A 13,024-nucleotide genomic window follows, 5' to 3' on the forward strand; every position below is an offset into this window, starting at 1 on the left:
AATTGGAGCAAGCTCCGTGCGTCAGCATGCAGCAGGCGCCATAAAAGGAAGAGGAAGGGAGATCACTCCGTGGCTCTGTCATCGAGATAGAGGTTACGTCACGGTAGGGAGGTAGGGATATTTGAATCTTTTGTTTTTGGGCTACAAAGATGGGTGTAGGTATTGTATATGCATACTAAAGTTATGGTAATTATTACTGAAATGAAAATCTTCATTAAAATTATGAAAATATGAAACTCAAAAATAAAATTCTCTGCATTCATACCACTACCACTGGAAATGCACCCTGTACAACAGTTAGGTCAATATCCACAACGTTAGGGTCATAGCAAAGGGTCAAAGGTTAAGTTATTTTAATGTTTACCAGAGGAATATTTGTTTGATATTTATCATCCATTTGTTGCTTTAGCCACAGGGACAATGCTGATCTAAGTTCATCGCAAATAACAACAAAGCCATGATCAATTGTTTTGTTATTTTATTTCTAGATTTCGATATCTACTGGCACTTTATACCTCTGTCTGTGGGCCATGATGACACTTCTCTGTTCTTAGATGTTTTGACAAGTCATAGTCATAAGGAAATATTTGTAACTGGCAGAATAACTCCAGATGGAAAAATATATATAAAGAACTTGAGGCAGATATATAATGTTGTGTTTCTGATAAACTGTTAACACCATGGCCCACAAATCAACAAATTACATGCCATAAGAAAAACAGTAATTATATTGTACATATAAAAATATCACAGACAGAAGGAAATCGGAAATTTTCTTATCTTACTGCATCTTATTCAACTTTCTCCCCCCTCTCCTCTCCTCTTCCCTTCCCCCCAACTCTGACCTGTCCCGACTCGGCCCTGCCTATTCCCCCCAAACTCTGGCCTGTACCGACTCGGCCCTGCCTATTCCCCCCAAACTCTGACCTGTCCAGACTCGGCCCTGCCTATTCACCCCAGACTCTGACCTGTCCCGACTCAGCCCTGCCTATTCCCCCCAAACTCTAACCTGTCCCGACTCGGCCCGCCTATTCCCCCCAAACTCTGACCTGTCCCGACTCGGCCCTGCCTATTCCCCCCAAACTCTAACCTGTCCCGACTCGGCCCGCCTATTCCCCCCAAACTCTGACCTGTCCAGACTCGGCCCTGCCTATTCACCCCAGACTCTGACCTGTCCCGACTCAGCCCTGCCTATTCCCCCCAAACTCTACCCTGTCCCGACTCGGCCCGCCTATTCCCACCAACCTCTGTCCTGTCCCGAATCGGCCCGCCTTTTCCCCCCAAACTCTGACCTGTCCCGACTCGGCCCCGCCTATTCCCCCTAAACTCTGACCTGTCCCGACTCGGCCCCGCCTATTCCCCCTAAACTCTGACCTGTCCCGACTCGGCCCCGCCTATTCCCCCCAAACTCTGACCTGTCCCAACTCGGCCCTGCCTATTCCCCCCAAACCCTGACCTGTCCCGACTCGGCCCTGCCTATTCACCCCAAACTCTGACCTGTCCCGACTCGGCCGTGCCTATTCCCCCCAAACCCTGACCTGTCCCGACTCGGCCCTGCCTATTCCCCCTAAACTCTGACCTGTCCCGACTCGGCCCCGCCTATTCCCCCTAAACTCTGACCTGTCCCGACTCGGCCCCGCCTATTCCCCCCAAACTCTGACCTGTCCCGACTCGGCCCTGCCTATTTCCCCCTCCTGTATTATTCTATAAATACGGAGGGTTTGTCATGATAATTCATGAATTATGTGAAAAAAATCTATATCTAAATTTACTCGTATAACGTAAGAGGCTGCTGGTCGGCCATTTTTTTTATTGGATATGATTAAGCTGACTGCGACATGACATTTGTCAGAAGGGTTTTGACGTGTTGAACCTCGTAAACTGTTGGAGTGCATCTAAGTATTTCTGTTTAAACTTCTTGATTCTGACTAATACATTTCGATATCAAAGGCAAAAATATCTTAACGACAACCATCTACAACTACTACAACATACATACAATGTATAGGTAAACATGATATTTTTGGAATGTTACAATTTTGGTATTTGAAAACTACAAATATACAATTATTGAAATAAACACCTGGGTACTGTATACCAGGAACACCCCCCCCCCCCTCAAACTTTCGCCCTTTGCGCTAAAGAAATCAATTTTCGCGTAGTGTTAATTTTGCCCGTCCGGAGGGAAAAAAAATGCGAAAGTTCAACTATAGCCAAAATCTCCAGGTAAACAGTATTTTTGTTAAAGTGAAGAGCTACATGGTGCTTCGAAATGTTCAGTGGTCTGTCCAGCTTTATGACCGTGCTTTGGTCAAGACGATCGTTCTGTCTGTACATGCAGAATTGTTTTTTCTAGATCGGCTTCACTTTACTTACAGAAGTAATGCTGACGAGTTGAAGACCAACAGAAAAGTACTGTTACCATGGATACCTAGATTGAAGACAACACTACAAATTTAAAAGAAACATTCCGGTTCAAACGTCTCCTCCACTGTTCTCCCGACACCACAATAGCCAAGTACAGGACCTGTTTATACTTTGCTAATATCCAGTTATTGGAAGTTAAAAAAAAATAAAAAATGTGTCTATTTTATACAAATGCTGTCGGCTGATCACTAGCCTTTCATAAAATCCTGGGGAGAATACTGACCTTGAAGAATGTTTGCCAAAAAAAAAATGTCACAGTAATTATTTATTTTGACAACATAAGAGGACTCACATCACTAACACATAAGTGTTTATTTCAATCCAAACTGTATTATGCATATTTGCAAAGATAACTCTTGAATGTGTAGGAATTCCACTGAAGCTTTCGGTCGATATTTCTACATTACAGGATATTGCTATTTTCATTTTTTTGTGTAGTGACAAAAATACTGGGAGTTACCGTAAAAGAATGCAAGGATTAAGACAGATCTTATATGCCATGTAAATCTCTTAAATTTTTTGAAATACATCATAAATGTACTGGCAAATCCGAAATTGTTGATTATGTTGAACTACTGTTATTCTAGCCAGGGAGGTAACTCTTGGTAAGTCCAACATGTATAGTTCATACATTTTATGATTTTGTCATGCAAGTCCTTAAAAAATAACCAGTTATCATAAGAAACAATGAAACACAAAAACAAACATCTATCCCATAATTCTAATACACATTGTATGTAAACAAGTCCAAAAAACGATAGTTAAAAAGAAACTCATTTTTTTATCTGCAACTACAAAACACTAAACTTTTTGTATATCGTGTCGTTTCACAATGATAAACATCAACTACAGATATTGTTTACCAATGAATAAATATGTAAACTATAGATGGACGGGATGGTTGCTGATAAAACTGTAACCCTAGTCTAATCCTGCTGCTATTTAGTGATGGCTTCTACACAGCGTGGAGTCCAGTCCAAAGTCTCGTCCATAGGCATCATATGGTGTGCAATCTAAAAAATAAATAAAAAAATGGATAACTTAGGGATGTAAACGGGCAAATGATACAATTCATATTGCTGTTAATAATGATTTAACCCGCTTTCAACTTTTAGTGATCGTGTTTAATATTACTGTAAAAGATTAAAGACATATACCTCCAAATACATATTTGATTAAGGATATATGCTACATAATACACTTTACATGTGCTATTTTTGTAATGGAGTTATCTCCCTTACACATGGAGTTATCTCCCTTAAAGCTTTTATTAGCTTTACCTTTTAGAAACAGTTTTGTATTACCTTAGTGTAACCAATACATGTACTATTGTTTCCTTTTCTAAAATGTTTTACCACTGAAAAATTCAAATAAAACAAGAGGCCCAGAGGACATGTATCACTCACCTGTTTCTTTTGTTATTCTAACTAGACAAGAATTTGAAACGCTTCAATGAACTTAAGACATGGTAACCATCACAGATTTCTTACCAACCCAAAGAAGTAAAATATAAACACTATATGTATGAGCTATAAGATTAATATTTGTATGATTTTGGTAAAAATTGATCTGGTCGAATTGAGAAGGAGTCAAATGAAAAATTGCTTGCCCTTGGCCAGGAAGAAGTTGAGAAAAGTTGGAAGTGTCTCCGCAAATCAGATCACAGTTGGCCATCTTTAATAGTGAACTGATATGAAAAAAACGTTTGACCAGGACCATTACCGGAGCTTTTTGTTAAAAACCCAGTCTGTAAAAAATTGTCTCAGTCATTCAAAGACAAAGGTGGACACATACTGGATTTCTTACTTGAAACAACTACAGATTATTTCTTTAAGTTGTTACATCAAAATGCTTCGATTGTGACTTACTTGTTTTTCGTGGGGGTCCAGGGTGATATTATAATCCTCGTGGGACTGGTTTATCTTGCAGTTTTTACTACTGGTACAATCCATGGTCATCTTCACTCGGCTGTTGGACTGTGTAGAAAAAATATGTCAGTTTTTATCACAATGTGTGTTCAAAATTTGATATTCTAAAATGTGAAAAAAAATAAAGAATTTTGTCGGAGACCTCATACCACAATGCTGAGAATTCTTCAGTTGTAAGATTTTAGGATGTTGCCTTTGTAATTATGTATGTGGAGTTACCTACCCTGTTATCCAAGACCACTGTTGACCTTGTGTCATTAGCATATGTATACATGTTGAGGTCACGCATGCCTTTGATCTTCACTCCTTCATCCTAGAAAAAAACGAACACAATGTTTTTTTTGGTTTGTTTGTGTTTTACATATTATTAACAGCTATGGCGAGTAGAAGGTGCATGGTGACTGCCCCAAGTAGGTCACAAACCCGTGACCCAGTGGTGGTAGCAGAATGTCAGACGCCTTAACCACACTTGGCCATGCAGGCCCCTCCCCCCAAAAAAGTACTAACCTTAACATGGTTAGTTCATAATACCTCATCATTAGCAGCTCAGAAAAAACAACCTAAGGATTTTAAACCTTTTGTTTGATCCCAAATAATCAACATTTCTTACGATCGTGATTTTGTCTTACCTGTTCCAGGACTGTCTCAATGATCATGTCATTGTTAATTGTTTCTATTCCTGTACAGGTGAGCCCCACCTCCGCATCATCACACCCTTCCGCAAACACATCCAGTTTGAATGGACAGGCCTGCCAACATAAAGAAAAGTTACTGTTTCCTGTACAATATGTAAAACAAGAGGCTCAGTGGCCTTAATTAATAGCTCACCTGTATTCCTGTGTTCTCATGCTAATGCATGGATTTTGGGATCAAACCAACTTTCTTGTATCATCTAACATGAAATTATGTGACATGGTCAAAAAGTCGACAGTAACATTTGAAATAGTATTAGTCTTAAAGTCTTTCCAAAACTTCGATTAAATCGCTGACAAAATGTGATATTTAATGAATTTATCATAGTAACAGGAAATTTGGCTTGAGCACAGAATCTCAAGTTTGAGCTTAAAAATTGTTTCATGAAAATGAGCCTCGTTTTTCTTTATTACTGAAAGTATGTCAAAAATGTCAAATATGATTCATGCTTATTAAAAGAGTACAATAAATACATGTACAATAGTAACATGCTGAGAGCAGGCCAAAGTTTTAATAACTTTGGCCTACAGTGTGGCCATAATATTTTCATTACACCAGTTAGTTTCCTTGTCCAAGGATATAGTTCCCTTTGTCTTCTCAATGAGCTAATGATTCAAATACTTTTGAATTATTTTCGAACATGTTATTAGACTAATTACGGTATCCGTTGATTTGGTTACCTCGTCGATGAACAGATCCTTGTTGTAGCCCATAGACTGTAAGGTCACCCAGAGGTCACTTATGTCATCATCTACATCGTCAGCCTCCATCTCATTCAGCTTCACAAAACCAGCCTCGGTAATTTCACCATTCTCTAACTCCACAGTTTCTGGAAATAAAATGAAAACTGCAGTGTGAGAATAAAGACTTATTGTTAAGGGTATGAGGGTATGACTTCACTTAGAAATGAGTAGGATGACTTTGATGAGTTTGGTATTGGACTGGTTTGGTTTTATTTTGTTTAATGTCCTATCAATAGCTTAGGTCATTTAAGGACGTGCCTCCACGTGTGTTGTGTATGCGTGCTTGTGTGTGTGTGCAGGAGGCAGGGTATGTTGGTGTATTTGTCCCCTTGTGTGAGCACGGATCTGATGTTGATTTAATAGTGCTATCTCACTGAAATAGCATGCCGAAGGCACCTAGCTCAGCATTCCGACAAGTCACACTATACTGACAACGGGTGAACCAGTTGTTACCATCTGATTAACTGCCTAGTAAGATAGCTTTCTTGTCAGATTAATTTAACACATCTAAGGACACCTTTATTTCTTCCAACATATACCCTAAATATGAAAGTATGCACAATACAAAGTACTGTTTATAAGATAATGACCTTCAACAACGTCCCATTCATCGTCCGTGACCTTGTCTCCACTTGTCCTCATTGTGAACCACGTGAATTCGTCTCGACTCAGACAGCCGTTGTTGTCAAGGTCACAGAGTTCAAAAATCTCCTGCAGGGCTTTCCTACAGGATAAAATGTATATAAGTTATTGACAATCTATATATGTACATTGATGATAGACATAACTGATTTTTACATTGATGCTTGATTCAAAATAACTACATGATGTTATCTATTTATTTGTATAAATAAACAACCCCATTCCCTCACTGAAACTGACATCTATAGGATTATCATGGTATTATATTGGGCTATTTCAAAAGGTAACCATTTACTTTAACTAATTGTAACTGTACATTTTAATCTTTCTACCCATGTATATCAGATCACATCTTGTTCTGGCCGTAACATTTAACTCATTCACCCCTGAAATTTCATAATGAACTATTCCAACCTTTGAATTGGAAGAGTTCAAAAGTGTCTTCAGGGGTGAATGAGTTAAACTGTGAAAGACCTACTGATGACACCTGAACTGTACCTGCATCACCAACAGAAGGTGCGTACTATACTTCATACTTGCCAACTTTTTGGGGGAGATTACGCGTGGTCAGAATTAAAATTATAAACAAAATGTATGTATATACACCAAAGTGAAAAAATAATACTTTTAAATGGCATCTATGGAGTTGTTCTTTCAGATGAAACCAACAGATATTAGAAAATAGGAATAGTTTAGCAAATTCACCGGATAAAAATGTTCAATTTTAGGGTCCAAAATCGGGAGTCTCCCTCCAAAATAGGGAGGGTTGGCAAGTATTCACTACATTTATGCCTGTATGACCTTCACCTCTAAAATTATGTAGTGCACAATTTTCAGTGTAATATCGCTTTGTTGTATATTTTTAAACTATTGAAAACATCTAGATGAAACATGGAGTATATTTGCTAAACCAAAGGTCAAAGTTCAAATAGGTACATGTAGTAGGTTTCAAATGCAATGTTATTGGCCATTATAGTTTTAAAGTGTTAAAGAAAATTATCTTAAAAACCAGGATATTAACTCATTCACCCCTAAAGTCACATTTGAAAGTTACCAAATCAAAGACTGGGCAAGTCCATTTTAGATATGTAGGGGTGTATGAGTAAAGAATAGATTTTATTTTGTTTACAACAGCAAACCTCTTTATTTTTTATTTCAAACACATCTACCAGCATACAATTTTTTATTATCATCAATGTTTTTATTTTTAAAATTTTGAACTTACTTAAATGCTTTGGTTATTGCTGTTTTTCCATCCTTGTCTTTTCGTACCAATGGTGTTTCTGTTGAGGAGTCGGAGTGACGGGCCCTTAGGTGACATCCTGTTGTAAATGGCAATATATTGTAGGTCCCAGCCTTCAGCTCACACATCACACCGTATTTCTGTGAAACCAAACAACCATTGTATACACTGATGCTCATTGCATAAACAAATGCTTAAAAAATAAACAAAAAAGGAAATACAGTATATGATAATATCAAATGATCAGAAGTCATATAACAATTATAATGATTTTCAGAGGTCATAAGATTACAATTTTGAAAGAGTGGACACTGCAAATGAATGGACAAACATGCAATGACGCATGACCCCGTCTAAACCGGAAATCTATAAAAACCCGTTCTTCAACTACTAGTACCTGTCTAACCTGAATGGATTGTGGCGATAGGTTTACACCACTTTTACCTTAAGTCATTAATGATTGATCTATAATGGTATTGAAATATATTGGAAAAAACTCATACAGAGAATTTCATTTTACTCATTATCTGTAGCATAAGAGCCTATGCTCAAAATCTGAGTACGGAGTCTGTACCTTAGTTAGTATTTGAAAAATAAATTTCTCAGACTGCTGAAATTCTCAAAAGAATCCATGTAGCTTTCACATTCAATATTTACCCCTTTGCCATCCCGTTTCTCTGTGAATCCGACCACAGACCTTCCCTCCGAATCTGGCCTCTTTCTGGCGATGAGCAGCATCGTGTCTATTGGGGTGGTGTCCCCTATGACTGGAGAAAGGAGTTCATGTCATTATAATGACGGGAAAACAAAAAGATTACAAAAGAGCTGACGTAAATCAATATCTAAAGCTTTGAAATATGATAAATGCTGAATGCTTCTGTCTCCCTGGTAAAATACTAGCCGTTTACTACCGGCTCGGCTAGGGAGAATGTCTCTTTAGCTCTTTCAATAGATCGTCTGACTAGTAAGCCAGAGGTCCTGGGTTCGACTCCTAGCTGAGGCATTGAAAGAATAATGACTTCTGTTACACTTACTCATTTTTTTTGTGGTGGTTGGTTGAATAGTGATCCAGACTTTACTTTTCTCTGTTAGGTTAAGTCTGTAGGTATGTGTCATCAGGCCGTCATCGTCGTCAATGAAGAAACAGCCCTTACTGCTGGTGTGGGCCCAATCCTGGCAAAGAATGAGTGTACACAGCTACAGTGATTGTCTTACTTAGACCCAAGGGAAAAAGTTGGTTTTACAATAAAAACACATGGCAATACAGCACAATCTTGTTAGGTTGAACGCTTTGGTTTATTATATTCCATATATTTTATTTTTGTTAATTTCTTGTATAATTTGCAATATGAAACGTACCATATATATATTTATAAAACAATCTGCTACCAGCTCCGATTTGGTAAGCTGTGATATCGGGAACCAAAATGGCAGACCATGATGTCCAGTCTGGGCTTAGTACCAGTAAAACACAGGCTCATATCTGGTAATAAGCCCACCCTCTACTTGTGTTTTCTACTATGTTTTCATGCACAGGCCCCCTGGGCTTAATTATCACCATTAAAATACGGTCACCCAAATTTGATCTGTTTAATTATTAAAGAACCTTCATTATGCTTGATGACAAAATACACTAACCGCATTATACTGAGGGGAAACGGGAAAGTTAGAACCAAAGGACTCCACAATATGACCTCTAAAGCAATATTGTAAGATCTCAACAATATAGATACATTTATACCACTGTTTAATTGGAAATTTTACTGCATTCTGATATTTTTGACTTGAATATGATATAGTTGATTCTTTGATTTCATGACTGTGAAATACTGTAATCACTCGATCTTTCTCAGAAATTCCTGAAGAGATATTTTTCAAATTTCACAAGTAGGTTCCTCTTGGTCTGTTTTGGCCAATGTTCCCATTTGAGACTGATTGAAAGAGCAAGATATAGCTGCTGGGTGGCCATCTTGGAATTTTGACAACTAATTTTTATATCATTTTTTCTTACAAAGAACAGTCTCATATTTCACAAGCTGTTTCCCCTTGGTCCCTAGTTGTGCATGTTCAGTTTGGCAATCGATCGCAATAACAAGATAGCTGGTAGGCAGCCACCTTGGACTTTGACAGTTAAAGTTTGTTATTGCAATGTTTCCTAGTTTAATCAGGTCATGCAAAAGCCATATTAACTGGTGACACACAAAAGAAATCTAATTTTAAGGGAGCAAATAGTTAGAAAAATTTGATACAGATTTCATACCCGTTTATTTTTTGGCTCATCAGCGAGGTGACCTAGTTTGCTGGCAGGGACATGCTTGACTGACTGGCCTTTTTTATTTGACCTTGGTGAAGGTCGTGGCATATCATCTGGAATAAAAAAAAAAAATATGATAATATCATTATAGAGATTTCATTGTCAGGAATGTGTTCTATGAAACAGAATATACAGTAAAGAAAGAAATACTTGGACAAAATATTTCGTGTATGTGTTTGTACCACCACTTTCTGTGTTCATTGTTTGTAACTAGAAAATGAAAGGGGAGGGGGAGGGGTGTTAACACTATACAGTCACAGATCTAAGCTAAAGACATTTAAGCACAAGTGTTAAAAGGGTTTTAGCTTAATACAGTATGTATATGAATTATTAACTTAAATTTTCCAAATTAGAATTTCATCAACCCTAAAACTAAAATAATTTAATATTTTCACAATTTCTGCCATAGACATTCCGTTCCATTCATAAACTTGTAAATAAAGTTATTTAAAACGATTACAAAGTTATTTCAAATGAACATTTTGTGTTAATTTTTGCTTTAATCTATCATGCTTTGAAAATTTCGGTTCAAATTTCAAAACAAAAGTTCATCAGGCGATGACCCTCCTCTACAATATTGCAAGATCCTAACATAATTAATATAATTAGCATTTGACCAGAATATCTTTTGATTTTGATTCAATAATTAAAATGAGAAATACACAATATTTTTTGAAAACTGCTATTAAAGAGTACCACATAAAACAAAAGTTCCCATCAATATGTAAAAAAAAGAAAAAAACATGATGAAATTCAGGGATATTATTTCTGTGTGTTGTCTTCAGATGTCATATGACTTTGAGAATATAAACATGTAACTATCAATCAACCACTCAAAACAATGTATGATGTATATATACTCTCTCAGCTATCTAAAGACAATCAAGCACATTAACTCTTTCACCCCTACATATTTAAACTAGACTTGCCCAGACTTTGATTTGGTAAGGTTCAAATGTGACTTTAGGGGTGAATGGGTTAAATGGTACCTGTAAGATGCTATATTGTTGCTCCTATCACTAATCTATTTGTCTAGCCCTATACACTGAAGATTTGAAACTGCAGAAAGTTAGCCATGCAATGCCCATAACAATTCCTGTGTTACTGAACCACCCTGTCCCACAACTCCTGTGTTACTGAACCACCCTGTCCCACAACTTCTGTGTTACTGAACCACCCTGTTCCACAACTCCTTTGTTACTGAACCACCCTGTCCCACAACTCCTGTGTTACTGAACCACCCTGTCCCACAACTGCTGTGTTACTGAACCACCCTGTCCCACAACGCCTGTGTTACTGAACCACTCTGTCCCACAACTCCTTTGTTACTGAACCACCCTGTCCCACAACTGCTGCATTACTGAACCACCCTGTCCCACAACTGCTGTGTTACTGAACCCCCCTGTCCCACAACTGCTGTGTTACTGAACCATCCTGTCCCACAACTTCTGTGTTACTGAACCACCCTGCTATCTCACAACTCCTCTGTTACTGAACCACCCTGTCCCACAACTCCTGTGTTACTGACCCATCCTGTCCCACAACTTCTGTGTTACTGAACCACCCTGCTATCTCACAACTCCTCTGTTACTGAACCACCCTGTCCCACAACTCCTGTGTTACTGAACCACCCTGCTGATCCACAACTCCTGTGTTACTGAATCACCCTGTCCCACAACTTCTGTGTTACTGAACCACCCTGTCCCATAACTGCTGTTTTACTGAACCACCCTGTCCCACAACTCCTGTGTTACTGAACCACCCTGTCCCACAACTCCTGTGTTACTGAACCACCCTGCTATCCCACAACTCCTGTGTCACTGAACCACCCTGTCCCACAACTGCTGTGTTACTGAACCACCCTGTCCCACAACTGCTGTGTTACTGAACCACTCTTTCACACAACTCCTGTGTCACTGAACCACCCTGTCCCACAACTCCTGTGTTACTGAACCATAATGTCCCACAACTGCTGTGTTACTGAATCACCCTGTCCCACAACTTCTGTGTTACTGAACCACCCTGTCCCACAACGCCTGTGTTACTGAACCACCCTGCTATCTCCCAACTCCTGTGTTACTGAACCACCCTTCTGTCCCACAACTGCTGTGTTACTGAACCGCCCTGCTATCCCACAACTCCTGTGTTACTGAACCCCCCTGTCCCACAATTCCTGTGTTACTGAACCATAATGTCCCACAACTGCTGTGTTACTGAACCACCCTGCTATCCCACAACTCCGGTGTCACTGAACCACCCTGTCCCACAACTGCTGAGTTACTGAACCACCCTGTCCCACAACGCCTGTGTTACTGAACCACCCTGCTATCTCCCAACTCCTGTGTTACTGAACCACCCTTCTATCTCACAACTCCTGTGTTACTGAACCCCCCTGCTGTCCCACAACTGCTGTGTTACTGAACCTCTCTTTCACACAACTCCTGTGTCACTGAACCACCCCGTCACACAACTCCTGTGTTACTGAACCACCCTGCTATCTCCCAACTCCTGTGTTACTGAACCACCCTTCTATCTCACAACTCCTGTGTTACTGAACCACCCTGCTATCCCACAACTGCTGTGTTACTGAACCACCCTGCTATCCCACAACTCCTGTGTTACTAAACCACCCTGTCACACAACTCCTGTGTCACTGAACCACCCTGTCACACAACTCCTGTGTTACTGAACCACCCTGTCCCACAACTGCTGTGTTACTGAACCACTCTGTCCCACAACTCCTGTGTCACTGCACCACCCTGTCCCACAACTCCTGTGTTACTGAACCACCCTGTCCCACAACTCCTGTGTTACTGAACCACCCTGTCCCACAACTCCTGTGTTACTGAACCATCCTGTCCCACAACTTCTGTGTTACTGAACCACCCTGCTATCTCACAACTCCTGTGTTACTGAACCACCCTGTCCCACAACGCCTGTGTTACTGAACCACCTTGCTGTCCCACAACTCCTGTGTTACTGAACCACCCTGTCCCACAACTCCTGTGTTACTGAACCACCCTGTCCCACAACT

The 13,024-nt window shown here is 39.5% G+C and overlaps 1 protein-coding gene across 14 annotated transcripts in view; it reads right to left on the reverse strand.

The window, feature by feature from the left end:
- Positions 1-463: 463 nt before the first annotated feature.
- The window catches only part of LOC110454542 (EF-hand calcium-binding domain-containing protein 7-like), a 46,268-nt gene continuing 33,707 nt past the window's right edge, over positions 464-13,024 (reverse strand). For all 14 annotated transcript variants that reach the window (XM_021504082.1, XM_021504088.1, XM_021504085.1 and 11 more), the window contains 10 exons: positions 9,937-10,043; positions 8,711-8,849; positions 8,334-8,443; positions 7,659-7,816; positions 6,382-6,515; positions 5,729-5,877; positions 4,985-5,104; positions 4,579-4,668; positions 4,296-4,403; positions 464-3,440 (listed from right to left, as the gene is read on the reverse strand). In XM_021504082.1, coding sequence (XP_021359757.1) covers positions 3,366-3,440; positions 4,296-4,403; positions 4,579-4,668; positions 4,985-5,104; positions 5,729-5,877; positions 6,382-6,515; positions 7,659-7,816; positions 8,334-8,443; positions 8,711-8,849; positions 9,937-10,043 — 1,190 coding nt within the window. In that variant the 3' untranslated portion in view covers positions 464-3,365. The remainder of the gene's footprint in view (positions 3,441-4,295; positions 4,404-4,578; positions 4,669-4,984; positions 5,105-5,728; positions 5,878-6,381; positions 6,516-7,658; positions 7,817-8,333; positions 8,444-8,710; positions 8,850-9,936; positions 10,044-13,024) is intronic.

The sequence above is a fragment of the Mizuhopecten yessoensis genome, unplaced genomic scaffold (genome assembly GCF_002113885.1).
Source record: "Mizuhopecten yessoensis strain PY_sf001 unplaced genomic scaffold, ASM211388v2 scaffold7907, whole genome shotgun sequence".
Lineage (NCBI taxonomy): Eukaryota > Metazoa > Mollusca > Bivalvia > Pectinida > Pectinidae > Mizuhopecten > Mizuhopecten yessoensis.